The 15103-nt window shown below is 39.7% G+C and overlaps 1 protein-coding gene and 1 long non-coding RNA gene across 3 annotated transcripts in view; one reads left to right on the forward strand and one right to left on the reverse strand.

The window, feature by feature from the left end:
- The window catches only part of atp6v1h (ATPase H+ transporting V1 subunit H), a 60669-nt gene that overhangs the window by 10498 nt on the left and 35068 nt on the right, over nucleotides 1-15103 (forward strand). The window contains exons 3-8 of one of the 2 annotated variants that reach the window (XM_034182424.1): nucleotides 803-902; nucleotides 2962-3051; nucleotides 3297-3410; nucleotides 4987-5091; nucleotides 13617-13676; nucleotides 14603-14700. In XM_034182424.1, coding sequence (XP_034038315.1) covers nucleotides 803-902; nucleotides 2962-3051; nucleotides 3297-3410; nucleotides 4987-5091; nucleotides 13617-13676; nucleotides 14603-14700 — 567 coding nt within the window. The remainder of the gene's footprint in view (nucleotides 1-802; nucleotides 903-2961; nucleotides 3052-3296; nucleotides 3411-4986; nucleotides 5092-13616; nucleotides 13677-14602; nucleotides 14701-15103) is intronic. The other variant, XM_034182425.1, reaches the window with a different exon arrangement.
- Nucleotides 1482-13626, reverse strand: LOC117521112. The gene is made up of 3 exons (XR_004563892.1): nucleotides 12813-13626; nucleotides 9392-9395; nucleotides 1482-1495 (listed from the first exon to the last, which is right to left on the reverse strand). It is a non-coding gene; the product is annotated as an uncharacterized LOC117521112 (long non-coding RNA).

Genomic DNA, 15103 nt, shown 5'->3' on the forward strand with positions numbered 1-15103 from the left:
GTACTTTTTATTGCATAAAGCAATATCATCACATTACGAAAATAACTGCAGCTTGTATCCTTCCCCCCTCCATGATGGATTTTTGGACAGATGCTGGTGTGACTTGTATGCTGGAAAATACAGCATACACATTACCTGAATTAAATGAAAATATCTGATATTTTCATTTAATTCATGTAATGTAGAAATTTTTGACTTTGCGATTAAAAGGTATATTTTTATATATATAAAATTTAATATTACGTAACCTGTTTTGAAATTTGATGTAAAAAAAAATGTGTAAAAGTGCAAGGGAACACAAACTTCTTTTTTTTTTCCAGCACTGTGAACACTTAATATGCAGTAACTACCCATGTCTATTGGTCATCATTTTACTTTGAGTAGAAAATATATTATTAAGTGGTGCATTGATATAACTTAATTTATATAATTGGAGCATCTTTTAATTTTGACCCCTGTGTAAATTTTCAGTTGACCCGTACCTGGCTGCCTGTTGAAAATTCAAGTGGCCAATGTTTTTGTTTGTTTCTTTTTTCTTCAAAAGAGTAATGTCTAAGGAGTATTTGTGCCAAATTTGGTGCTTCTATCACCATTTGCAGGATTGTTTCATTTATCTGCTGCACAAGATCACATGTGTAAAAGAAAAAAAGATAGTACGTATTTTGAATGCCTCAGTCAATTCTGGTTCTTGTTAAAATGCTTTCATATCAAAATGTTGCTTGTGGAATGACACTGTTACAACTAAAACACAATGTTAAGTGACAGTGAGCCAAAATCCTCATGAAAAGTTCTCATCTTGTAGGAGTCAGATGATTTCAGTTGAGGACTGTGACTTCATCAAGAAGTTTGAAGTGGCCAATTCAGAGGAGAAACAGATCATTCTAACCAAGGAAGGACATCAGGTATTAAGTCATTTCAAGTCTAACATTGGTGTATGAGAATGTGAGGCATCATTGTAAAGCCTTCTGATTCAGATAAAGGCACTATATAAATGCAGTCCATTTTCTTAATTTGTGCCAGATAACCACCACCAATTGTATCCCCCCCCACAGTCTCTTTGTTTGACCATTGTCTACACACCCTAGAGACTGTTACACATGAAATCTCAGTAGATGAGCAGATTCTGAAATGCTCAAACCAGTTTGCTATCAGCAACCACCTTCAGAGAGCCTGAAATGAACTTTCTGCCCCATTCTTATGTTTCATTTGAACTTGCTCTTGATTATGTCATCCATCCATTTTCAAACCCACTTACTCCATCCAGTTAAGGGACATGGGGGTGGGAGCAAGTATATCGCAGGGCTTAAAAAATGTCTACATACCTAAATACACTGTGTTTCTGACAAGTGACTGGCTGAGTGTATATATACTTGCTATATACACTACACTTTATTTACATTATCATTACACATTTTGCTGTATACACTCGCAGCTAGTGTACATAGCCTCCTGCTATTATGGTTCTCTGCTTAATTTTAGTTCTGAAAATCTCCATCTGTTTTAGGGAAGTCCACTTGGATGTCAAAAAGGATTTTTTGCTCATTTCCTGCTTGTGGTATTTCTACTCATGCAGATGCAGTATTTTTTGGCTTTTTAAACCCAAGCTTGGAATTAAACGGTGGTTTTCAAGCTGTGAGGCGTGACCTCAGGGAAGCGCAAGAGTTCTTCAGGGAGGGCCGCAAGGGATGGGTAGCGAGAACCAGTTCTTTTCAAGAATCGTTAAGAAATGATTCGATCCACCGACATCAGTAGCCTTTTTGCTTAACGATTCCCTTATTAGTCCTTCAGAGCAGACGTTGTTTGTGATGGTGTTTTATTGGGAAAATGATATTTCTTTACGTTGATTACAGACCCTGTAGCAGGTCTGTAATCAACTGCTTCAGCAGCAGCAGCTGTTCTTGAAGCTTGAAGCAGCGAAGCCGTGCTCCGACTCACTGCTTTGTTGATTCATTGCTTCGCTGCTTTTCAGAAGCAGCAAGTCCGCTTCTTAACCCCTCTCAAAGCCATTTAAAAATGTCAATCGTGAGTCTCTTTTGTGCAGATTAAAGTCACTAACTGGGACTGTTGTCTTGTTGCAGGCAAGAAATGAAAATCGTCCTCTGATCCGTTCACACAGCTCCAAACATTGCGCTGCTCTCTGCCGAGTCAAGTTAGATTCCGGCCGTAATTATCCAGTGACCAATTTCATTTATTTACTTTAAGACTCAATGAAATGTTATTGACATAGTAAACCTGTAAAGCCTACTCCTAGTATACAGAAAATTCACAGGAGGTATCAATAAGCAGAATCGATAATGGCATCAATATCAATAAAATCTTATCAGTACCCATCCCTGTTTGAATTAATATTATGTTAAAATGTGTTAGTTATGCCAAATTTAAAAACATTTAAAAACACACATGTTTAAATATAAAAAAAAAAGATGATTAAATTATGACAAAAGGTAAAAATAAAAGAATAAAGTTATTTAAAAACACGTTTAAAATGTTTGAAAAGGGTGTAAAATGTGTGAAAGAATAGAAAGTTCTTTAAAAGCATGTTTACAAAAGCTGTAAAATGTGTAAATGCATAGACAGTTCCTTAAAAACACACAAATACTTTTAAGATGTGTAAAAGAATAAAAAGAAACACAAAGATGTTGAAATTGTGTGTATGCGTGTCACTGTCCCACACTTTGAAAACCCCTGCTATAAAACATTTCCCACCACCCCATTGGAGGGGAATTGGATTTTGTGATGCTCAAAACCTTAAAATTGTAGCCTAGAAAAATGCACGCAGTCTTTCCCCAAAAAATGTTCCAGTTACTTAAGATAAACTGTGCATCTCCTTCACTGTCTTGAAGTTACACAAGATGATTCATAGTACCAAAATAAAAGCAAAGGCAATTAATTTATCCTGAGCCATGCAGGTATAGGATTGTGTTTCTATGTGCAGGTGACAAAATATTTGTTCTTACTCAGTGTGCAAAGACCTTTTTGAATCTGATGGCTCACATCTCCAAGGAGCAAACAGTCCAGTACATCTTGACACTGATTGATGACACTCTACAGGTATAGTGACTGATTGATTGAGTTCTTTGTTTATTTTTTGAATTATTTGAAGTAGATTACACTTGCATCTGTGAACACATTAAATCTTGTCTTAAGTATGTTTATATCTTGTCCTACTGACTGTTTTCATGTTGTCGGTGGAAGAAAGAAATGAAATTGTTGCTTGTAAGGGTGTGTTGTGTTAACTGCAGTCAGGTAGTTCTTCACCTGAGTTCATACAAGATCTTGGTTCAACTGTCACACAGGAGAATCATCAGAGGGTGAACATCTTCTTCGATTATGCCAAAAAGACAAAAAATACTGCCTGGTCCTACTTCCTTCCGATGCTGAATCGTCAAGACCTCTTTACTGTCCACATGGTGAGTCCTAGGAGATTGAAGATGTGTTCACCAAGAAGGCCAGTCAGCAATCAAGCCAAGCCCACAATGTTAGACCAAGTGTAGAATGGAAAGATTTCAGACCTACGTAAATTTTTACTTTTGATAAAATGCTGTTGTTTATCATGAGTGGTATTGTCAGTTTCCTAGTTCAAACAAGGGCTTCATCTGAACAGGAAATGTGTAAAGGTTTGTAGCATATAGGTCTTTCTCACAAAGCCTTTTACTATTATTTCAGAGACTCGCTTTAATATAATGAATAGACGAGCATAATGCCGAATATACGGAAAATATTGTTTCTCAAAAGAACACACAATAAAAAGAAAAACATGGTTGAGATTTTGAGGATTGTGAATCTGCTTCTAATAACAAGACATCAATAATTCCTCAAAAAGCAACCTTCACCTTTCTGTAAAAGCAGGCAATTAATGTAATGATCTCTTCCTGCCAGCCTTTCAAATAAAAGATGACCTCCCAATGACATACCTGTTCTCTATGATGAAGCGCCCACAGTTTAATTAAGAGTACTAGCCAGATGGTTCCAGCAGGTGGTCATCATTACTGTAAGTGCTATTGCAGCCTCTCTTTTTTTATATTTGCAGAACAGAATTTAGTTCTACTTCATTTTTTTTTTTTTTTTTTTTTTTTTTTTTTTTTTTTTTTGTAAAGTGGAACTGAGGTTTCTGTTCAACTGCATACTGTTTTGAGATGATTACTGTCTACTCAGTCATACGTGCATACAGTATAGTAGAGAAGCTTGAATCTTCGACTGGACTGGGTTGCTTGACGCGAGGACGTTTCACTTCTAATCGCAGAAGCTTCCTCAGCTAAAATTCTTGCTCTGGTAGTCTGATTTCTATCTCGACTCTTGTAGAGAAGAATGAATATAATACAATATAGATCATTTCCAGGTGTGGGTGTGTGTATATCTAGTGCTGTATTTTCTGGACTATAAGACTTAAAAAAAAAAAAAAAAGGGGGGGTAGGGGGTACTTGCTTCACTGGTCCTGAGACTTGAATTTCAAAGTGACTTGTATGAAAGAAAATACTGCCCACAAAATGGCACCATCTACATACAGGACAATCTGCTCCTTTGTACTCATCTGAAACGGTCACTGTGATTCACGCACTGGAGTAGATTGAAGATGATCTGAATGAGAAGGAAGTGTTGGTATTAGAGAATGAGTGAAATTAGTAATCCTTCAAAACCTATATAAAGTGAAATCCTGAGCCGTGATCTGGATCACCTCTTAATTTTAATGGAGTCTTCCATGGCCTAATATTTATCTGTGGTGAAAATGTGAACATTTTGTCATTATGGGGTATTGTGTGTAGAATTTTGAGGGGAAAAACATGATTTTACTCCATTTTGGTATAGGGCTGTAACATAACAAAATATGGAAAAAGTGAAGCGCTGTGAATACTTTGTGGATGCACTGTACTGTGTTTTTGATGGATTCTGACACTGCTGTGAGTGGCTACTGATTGCAAAATGTATAGATACAGAGATTTGTTCAGGTGCCTCTCTGAATTTGAAATTTGCTTCATCTTGTATTAGGCAGCAAGAATCATCGCCAAGCTGGCTGCCTGGGGCCGTGATCTGATGGAGGGAAGTGATCTGAACTATTACTTCAACTGGATCAAAAGCCAACTCAGTTCCCAGGTGTGTGATTTGCAAGGCTGTTTTAGAAATCCTTTTGACATATTTAAAAAGGCATGAGTTAATACAAAATGCCACTGAGGTGGAATTTAAAAAGAAAGAAGTTTCCTAACATACCAATAGGACAAACATTTGTTTGGCATTAACAGAGACTTTCTTAATCAAGTGTTGAAATACATTTTCTTGCCAGATATTACATAGTTTTGTATAGCAGTTTCATATTGAACATTTTTATGCTTTCTCATTTTCTATCATTGTACATCTTTGGGATTTGAAAACATTTTTATCATTCAAGACTTTGCAAATTCTGACATTTTCTGCTTTGTTTTTTATTGGGTTTTTTTTACTGATATATTGATTGGAAAAAATAATCAATCAATCAATTTTTTTATATAGCGCCAAATCACAACAAACAGTTGCCCCAAGGCGCTTTATATTGTAAGGCAAGGCCATACAATAATTATGTAAAACCCCAACGGTCAAAACGACCCCCTGTGAGCAAGCACTTGGCTACAGTGGGAAGGAAAAACTCCCTTTTAACAGGAAGAAACCTCCAGCAGAACCAGGCTCAGGGAGGGGCAGTCTTCTGCTGGGACTGGTTGGGGCTGAGGGAGAGAACCAGGAAAAAGACATGCTGTGGAGGGGAGCAGAGATCGATCACTAATTATTAAATGCAGAGTGGTGCATACAGAGCAAAAAGAGAAAGAAACAGTGCATCATGGGAACCCCCCAGCAGTCTACGTCTATAGCAGCATAACTAAGGGATGGTTCAGGGTCACCTGATCCAGCCCTAACTATAAGCTTTAGCAAAAAGGAAAGTTTTATGCCTAATCTTAAAAGTAGAGAGGGTGTCTGTCTCCCTGATCCGAATTGGGAGCTGGTTCCACAGGAGAGGAGCCTGAAAGCTGAAGGCTCTGCCTCCCATTCTACTCTTACAAACCCTAGGAACTACAAGTAAGCCTGCAGTCTGAGAGCGAAGCGCTCTATTTGGGTGATATGGTACTACGAGGTCCCTAAGATAAGATGGGACCTGATTATTCAAAACCTTATAAGTAAGAAGAATTTTAAATTCTATTCTAGAATTAACAGGAAGCCAATGAAGAGAGGCCAATATGGGTGAGATATGCTCTCTCCTTCTAGTCCCCGTCAGTACTCTAGCTGCAGCATTTTGAATTAACTGAAGGCTTTTTAGGGAACTTTTAGGACAACCTGATAATAATGAATTACAATAGTCCAGCCTAGAGGAAATAAATGCATGAATTAGTTTTTCAGCATCACTCTGAGACAAGACCTTTCTGATTTTAGAGATATTGCGTAAATGCAAAAAAGCAGTCCTACATATTTGTTTAATATGCGCTTTGAATGACATATCCTGATCAAAAATGACTCCAAGATTTCTCACAGTATTACTAGAGGTCAGGGTAATGCCATCCAGAGTAAGGATCTGGTTAGACACCATGTTTCTAAGATTTGTGGGGCCAAGTACAATAACTTCAGTTTTATCTGAGTTTAAAAGCAGGAAATTAGAGGTCATCCATGTCTTTGTCTGTAAGACAATCCTGCAGTTTAGCTAATTGGTGTGTGTCCTCTGGCTTCATGGATAGATAAAGCTGGGTATCATCTGCGTAACAATGAAAATTTAAGTAATACCGTCTAATAATACTGCCTAAGGGAAGCATGTATAAAGTGAATAAAATTGGTCCTAGCACAGAACCTTGTGGAACTCCATAATTAACTTTAGTCTGTGAAGAAGATTCCCCATTTACATGAACAAATTGCAATCTATTAGACAAATAATGCAGTTACATGTCTGTTGCAGCCCTGGAGCTTTATTTTTGATGTTTTGTTTGTGCATAAAATGTGGCCTTGAGAGAATGTGTGCCGCTGTTTATTAATTCTGATGTTTGTGCAGAGTATTTCAAAATGGGGGATTGTCTATCCTGATCATAAAAGTGAAATTCTGAAAGTGATGCTGTCCTAATAAATGTCAGGATAATCACTTATGCTGAAAGATTAAAAAAAAAAAAAAGTTGGCAGTAATTAGTATGGTTCAACTGCTACAAGTTCTACATTTGCGAGGTGCGACGCAAGTGCTGTAATTCCACCAAACTTACGAATAGGGTCGAACAATGTTGCTTCATAATCTATTGATGGCCTGAATCAACACATGGCAGTTTTATTTTTACACAAAGCATTATAGGGAACTGAACATGGGCTGGCATGCTTTTTAGTCATTTAAATTGGCTTGATAAATGATTTCTTTGTGACTCCTAGATGATGGTGGATTTTCCTCAGGTGCTGCTTCTCACTGTGTTCTCTCACCCTGTTCAGAGCACAAAAGAGAGGCACTAATGACCGATCTTGGCTACATTCACATGTGTAGTACGCTAATGAGCTGCTGAAATGCTGGTGGTGATGCCTCAATGTACCATTTTGTATCTTAATATTCACGAATAGCATTTTCCACTTCTGGTTATTTGTGTGAGTGTTAAGCCGAATTCTAAGGCTCATCATTCTGCACACAAATCATCTGCAGGTGTTCATTTTATTTTTCTCAATGTCCTCTCATCACTACACATCTTTGGTGTGTAAGTAAACCTTTATTTTAGAATCTATGCACAACTTCACATTGATTACAAACACAGTTTTCCTCTCAGGATGTTACCTTGTGTGATTTTCTTCTGTACAGTTTATTTTATTACTGTTTCAGAGTAATTATTCTATCACTGTGGATGAGGTTTTGGAAGCTTCTTATTTCTTGGAAAACTTCTCACTTTAACTGCTTTCTTTGACAAGTTATTTACTTATTGGGGGGGGGGGGGGTGTCTGGGATTTACATTGTGCACTTTTTTTATTGCCCCTCTAGAAAAAATGAAATTAACATCAGCACTTATTAACAAACAGTTGAATTTATTTAAAAATCTATCCCTGTCTTATTTTCAGCAAAATTATTTGGCCTCTTTCTTAAAACTCTCAAACTGTATTTGTACTCCATTTTAATCAGATGCTGAGATTTAAGATAAAGGGAAACGTTTCCTGTTCAGAGGCACTCTGGGCACAGCCCTGTAAAGGAGTTGACCTCATCGTGGCACAGATTTTAAAGTTCCATATCTATTTTCTGGGTGTTTTGTAATTTGTGTCTGTAGCATAGCCCAAGCAGAGGGTCACCCCTTTGAGTCTGGTCTGCTTGAGGTTTCTTCCTCAGAGGGAGTTTTTTATTACCACTGTTGCTCTGGGGGTTGGTAAGGTTAGACCTTACTTGTCTGAAGCACCTTGAGGCAACCTTGTTGTGATTTGACGCTATATAAATGAAAATACATTGAAAATTGTAATGAGTATCTTCAGAAGGACCTTTGCACAAATCTTTGAGGGAAAGTTGTCAGTGTTTGTTGTATGATTTTGCTTTGGAACATCTACTTTGGCGTACAAAGGCAACTGCCTGTCATCTAGCAGGTTTCAGTCCACCTCATGCAAGTCCAGGTGCCTTCACACACCGACTGTAGGGCCCCTTCACACATAGTACGAATGTGGTCAAATTGTGAATGAAGTGCGCATGAAGCAGGAATCGAATGCAATACATGTAAAAATCATAGCTGCCTCCAACGCCTCTACACCTGTTGCTACAACTACAACCCCTGGCAATAATTATGGAATCACCGGCCTCGGAGGATGTTCATTCAGCTGTTTAATTTTGTAGAAAAAAAGCAGATCACAGACATGACACAAAACTAAAGTCATTTCAATTGGCAACTTTCTGGCTTTAAGAAACACTAAGAAATCAAGAAAAAAAATTGTGGCAGTCAGTAACAGTTACTTTTTTAGACCAAGCAGAGGGGGAAAAAAAACATGGACTCACTCAATTCTGAGGAATAAATTATGGAATCACCCTGTAAGTTTTCATCCCCAAAACTAACACCTGCATCAAATCAGATCTGCTCGTTAGTCTGCATGTAAAAAGGAGTGATTACACCTTAGAGAGCTGTTACACCAAGTGGACTGACATGAATCATGGCTCCAACATGAGAGATGTCAATTGAAACAAAGGAGAGGATTATCAAACTCTTAAAAGAGGGTAAATCATCACGCAATGTTGCAAAAGATGTTGGTTGTTCAGTCAGCTGTGTCTAAACTCTGGACCAAATACAAACATGGGAAGGTTGTTAAAGGCAAACATAATGGTAGACCAAGGAAGACATCAAAGCGTCAAGACAGAAAACTTAAAGCAATATGTCTCAAAAATCGAAAATGCACAACAAAACAAATGAGGAACGAATGGGAGGAAACTGGAGTCAACGTCTGTGACGGAACTGTAAGAAACTGCCTAAAGGAAATGGGATTTACATACAGAAAAGCTAAACGAAAGCCATCATTAACACCTAAACAGAAAAAAACAAGGTTACAATGGGCAAAGGAAAAGCAATCGTGGACTGTGGATGACTGGATGAAAGTCATATTCAGTGATGAAGCTTGAATCTGCATTGGGCAAAGTAATGATGCTGGAACCTTTGTTTGGTGCCGTTCCAATGAGATTTATAAAGATGACTGCCTGAAGAGAACATGTAAATTTCCACAGTCATTGATGATATGGGGCTGCATGTCAGGTAAAGGCACTGGGGAAATGGCTGTCATTACATCATCAATAAATGCACGTTTACGTTGATATTTTGGACACTTTTCTTATCCCTCAATTGAAAGGATGTTTGGGGATGATGAAATCATTTTTCAAGATGATAATGCATCTTGCCATAGAGCAAAAACTGTGAAAACATTCCTTGCAAAAAGGCACATAGGGTCAATGTCATGGCCTGCAAATAGTCCGGATCTTAATCCAATTGAAAATCTTTGATGGAAGTTGAAGAAAATGGTCCATGAGAAGGCTCCATCCTGCAAAGCTGATCTGGCAACAGCAATCAGAGAAAGTTGGAGCCAGTGTTGGGAAAGTGTAAGTACACGGACCCACAACAGGGGGCGCAAATGAACGGACAATGGAATAGGTCAAATAACAACACTTTACTGTTGCGAACGTGCACAACAAACACAACAGATTACACAATAGATCAGAGGTCAAATTACAAGGTGTCGTGTGGGCAGGCTCGAAGATAGGAGACGCCTGTCCAAAGTTTAACCGGAACCACACGATTTCCTCCGCCACCAGACCCCAGGAATACTGGAGCCGCCAAGTCCCGAACTCCCAGGTGGCCACTGCCTCCGCGTGTCGGATCTGGTACTGCTGGCGAGGAACAAAAACACAATTAAACGTGGGTGCGTCTGCACCCAGCAATCTGCACGGCAGGGAAGCTACCTCCACCTCTCATTGGAGAAAAAGTCTGTTATCACTCACAAAAATCACAAAAAGGGCTTTCTATCAAGCAGTCAGGCTGAGGATATTACCTTTCAGGTAGAACGATATCTCGGCAAAGAGGTGGAGATGACGTCTTGCTGATATACCGATGCAGATCAGATGAGTGGTGACAGCTGTCACAGGTGATGAGTGTCAGCTGTCACCCCGGCTGCTCCTGTGAGGCGGCAGCGCCCTCTGGTGCCTGGAGCCCGCACTCCAGGCAGGGTGCCCTCTGGTGGTGGTGGGCCAGCAGTACCTCCTGTTCAGCGGCCCACACAACAGCCAGATTGATGAAGAGTACTGTTTGTCACTCATTAAGTCCATGCCTCAGAGACTGCAAGCTGTTATAAAAGCCAGAGGTGGTGCAACAAAATACTAGTGATGTGTTGGAGCGTTCTTTTGTTTTTCATGATTCCATAATTTTTTCCTCAGAATTGAGTGATTCCATATTTTTTTTTTCCCTCTGCTTGGTCTAAAAAAGTAACTGTTACTGACTGCCACAATTTTTTTTTCCTGATTTCTTATAGTGTTTCTTAAAGCCACAAAGTTGCAATTTGAAATGACTTTAGTTTTGTGTCATGTCTGTGAGCTGCTTTTTTTCTACAAAATTAAACAACTGAATGAACATCCTCCGAAGCCGGTGATTCCATCATTTTTGCCAGTGGTTGTATTTGCGCGCAGCAGCGGCTGAAAGACAGAGTGTGCGCTGTGAGAGCCCATTGAACCCTCTTGCGGCAGGTGTCAGCCAAATTCCAGGTGACACACACGAATATCTAACACCGCTCGCTTGGCACTTAGAAAATGTGTGGCCATTGGCACTATTAGCACGACAACAGTCAGAAGGCAATCACTGTCGAGCTGGATGTGAAATTTGTGTAAGTGCCCCACAAGTGTGGCTTTGCAAACAGATACAGTGACACGTTGGTGTGTGTGCACTGAACTGACAGGGGGGAGTTTGCCCACAGGGGCATCTGTACAGATGTGTGGTTCTGGACCTCACGACTGGGGAACACGTACAGTGTTTGGACGGACATGAACTAACAACTGTCCACTGTGATGCACATGTGTCTGCTTGATGTCCTCACATGGACATACATAAAAACATATATCACTGTTGTAATGGGCTGCAGCGAGTGCACGCACATTGACAGGCTACCCCAGGTGAAACGGACCGTCAGATCATAACACTCAGTGGGTAATCTGAATGTCACGTCGCCACATGACGGAGCGTCTGTCCTACGGTGCCGGACACACGTGCAGGGCCAGCTGGACATGGCGCCAACAGATATGGACATAAGAGCACCCTGTTTCTCATTCATGTCATTTCATGACTGTACGTCTGTGGCCATGGGTTATCTACAGAGGAGCAGACGGTTCATACTTGTGTTGCCCACTTGATAAGAGAGATTCAGTAAAATGTGGTGTTTTTATATGGTGTGTGGTTTTTTTGTTTTTTTTAAAATACGTCAATGTCCTTCTTGATATCAGACATTTTCCCGCACCTTTTACAGGACAGTGATGGTAGTTCAGTGGTAAAGTTTCTGAATCAGATCTTTTGGAAAGTGCAGGTTCGAATCCCGTGGGTGGCATGTACGAGGTCTGTTAGAAAAGTATCCGACCTTTTTATTTTTTGCGAAAACCTGATGGATTTGAATCACGTGTGCTTGCATGAGCCAACCTTGAACCTTCGTGCGCATGCGTGAATTTTTTCACACCTGTCGATTGCATCATTTGCTGGTAAGCAGCCTTTGTGTGAGGATGGGTGTAGTCTCTCGTCGGATTTTCTTTGCAAGGAAAATGGCAGAACGACTGGAGCAGCACGACTGCATCAAATTTTGCCAGAAACTGGGTGACAGCCAGGTGGAAACCATTCGAATTATTCAGACGGCTTTCGGTGACGATCCTACGGGCATCACAGATTAAGGAGCGGTACAACCGGTTTAAAGACGTTAGCAGAACGGTGGAGAGCGAGCCACGCTCCGGTCGGCCATCAACACGCTGAAATGACCAGATCATTTCAAAAGTGAACACTGTGGTGATGCGGGACCGTCGTGTGACTATCCGAGAAATTGCGGAAGAGGTGGACATCAGCACTTTTTCAGTACATTGCACTGTGACAGAAGATTTGGCCATGAAAAGAGTTGCAGCGAAATTCATGCCGATGGCTTCAGCACAAAGCTACTGATGGAGCAAAAGCACCTTCGTGTTGAAGTCTCACAGGACATGCTGGACTCTGAAAAATGATGCCCACCTCTTCCACCATTCAGAAGATTCAGACGGCTTTCGGTGGCTTTTCAGTCGTGTGACTATCCGAGAAATTGTGGAAGAGGTGGGCATGTCACAACACATCCTGTGAGGCTTCACCTTCCTGTGAGTCCTGAACAAAATGGAGCTCCTCTAGATTGACTGTTTGATCCACACAGTGTTTCTGATGAGGTTTTTGGTTCCTGCTTTCTCATACTCATGCTCTTAATACTTAAAGTGCATGAGAGATGAGAACGATTGATAGTCTGGCTGAGTGGTTTGTGCACACCTAGTTGCTGAATTAAGTCTTTTTGTAAAATGTTTTCACTCTTATGAACCACAAACTTTCAAAAATGTTTTGTTTGGGAATATGGTAGGGTCTTACCCAAGCCCAGTGTTTTCTCTCCTAACACCAATTCTGCTCCAGTACCCATAATTGCAGAGCCAATGAGTATAACGTTGAATTATGACTTTGTATAGAAGAACCTGGATCATTCTTCTTTGTTGAAGATGACATCAGCGTGCATGATATTTCTTTATATCTAAAACCTATTTTATTTTTTAAGCTATCTAAAATGCTTCCCAATATTAAAATAATATTGTTTGTGCTTCACGGTGGCCCAGCAGTTACAGTTGTCACTTCACGGCAACACCATAATGGATTTCATACCAGATCTGGGTTTTCTGTGCAGACTTTATCTGTTTCTCAATGTACTCAGGCTTCCCCAAACATTCCAGAAACATCCAGATTAGGCTAACTGGTGATGATAAATTGACCGTATATGTGAAAGTGAAATTTTAGCCCTGCAGTGGGTCACCAAGCTGGACAGGTGATGTAAGAAAATGGATTGGTTATCTCGTGTATATCGTTCTTTCCCACTGTAGCTTAGGCTAATAGAATGCAGCAGTGTAGCAACTATTTCCTTTGTTTATCTCTCATTAGAACCTACACTGTACAGGTCCAGAAACAGGCTCAGGAGCAGGAACTATTTCTCCCAGTGAAGTGAGTATGGCTGAAGTGCATCTTCAGTTACTCTGGCCCTTCCAAAAACTGCCAGGGTTTGTGCAAGCAGGCGTCTGTTGTTTGTCGCTGGACTTTCACATCTTTATCCCTCTGTTCCTCTCATGGTGTTCTTGCACTCCAGTTTGTCATTAATAGTTGCAGGTTTTTGAAGACCTGTGGTGGTTTTTTGCTACCCATATTAGGCACATTTAGTAGAAATTCTCCATTTGGACAGCATGGTGTTTGCTGCTCTTGGTTGGTTTTAACTATAAGAGTTCATATTGCATGTGATAATCCACTTATCAGTGCTGAAAGTGCATGACAAACACGGCTTTCCCAATCATTAGCATAAGAAATTAAAGTAAAATATGCACAGCGGCAGCATCCTTTTTTTTTTTTTGTGCCATATAGCTTCTCAACATGACATGATTTTTCAGAGAAGTGTGCTCATAGCTCCTCTACCATGAGTTATTTTAATAACTCATCTATTTCATTTTCAACCAGGTAACCTTCACTCCTACACTCTTGTCTTCATGTTTGCTTGTTCTTGTAGGACTTTTTTGCCTTTAGTGACTGATTAATATACTTTTTTCTTTCTTAGCTTCCTTCATGCTATTAACTGCTCAGACGTAGACGGACACTTCGTCTATTATTCCTCTTGAATGTAGTGTTGCCTCTGTAATAAGGCATGTGTTTATATATAAGTATATAAACGGTTAAAATGCATGTGCGATGTCCCCGGTTTGTTAGGTGACTGTTATGTAAATTTTGGAATTTTCGTCCGTGTGTTGTCTTTGTCAACTACTCTGTGTTTCAGAACTGCACTAACTACATTTGACCTTTCTTCACAGCTTGTTTGTTTTCCTGATTCCACAGCATCCGCCTGCAAGCATGTATAAATAATTGTTTGATTGTGTCCTTTGCAGAGCTCTCAGTATGTCCAGTGTGTGGCTGGCTGTCTGCAGCTAATGTTAAGGGTCAATGAGTATAGGTTTGCCTGGGTTGAAGCTGATGGTGTCAACTGGTGAGTAAAGGTTCCTCATGAATTTGAATGTTACAGTTTTGAACCACATGAAAACAAAACACGTTCCATAACCTGTAAAATATACAATTGGCCTCTCATATTTGCAGATGGACTGTTTAAGACGATCAATGATTCAGTAGGACTGCTATTTGTAGATTTAATGTAGATTATTGTAGGTTATGATGATGTACAAATAAAAAAGAAAACCACATAATAGTGTTTTTTAACACAGAAAAAATGCAAGTCAAAAGAAGATATTAAACAAGAACAACAAAAATCTGATGTGGTGCGACCTTGAGTCTTGATGGTGTCGTGCTGTATGATGGTAGTTCTTGATTTGATTGTGATGAAAAGTCTTTGACTTTGTGATTATGAAGTTGTCACACAGAAGTCTTCTAACTTG

The sequence above is a fragment of the Thalassophryne amazonica genome, chromosome 12 (genome assembly GCF_902500255.1).
Source record: "Thalassophryne amazonica chromosome 12, fThaAma1.1, whole genome shotgun sequence".
NCBI lineage: Eukaryota > Metazoa > Chordata > Actinopteri > Batrachoidiformes > Batrachoididae > Thalassophryne > Thalassophryne amazonica.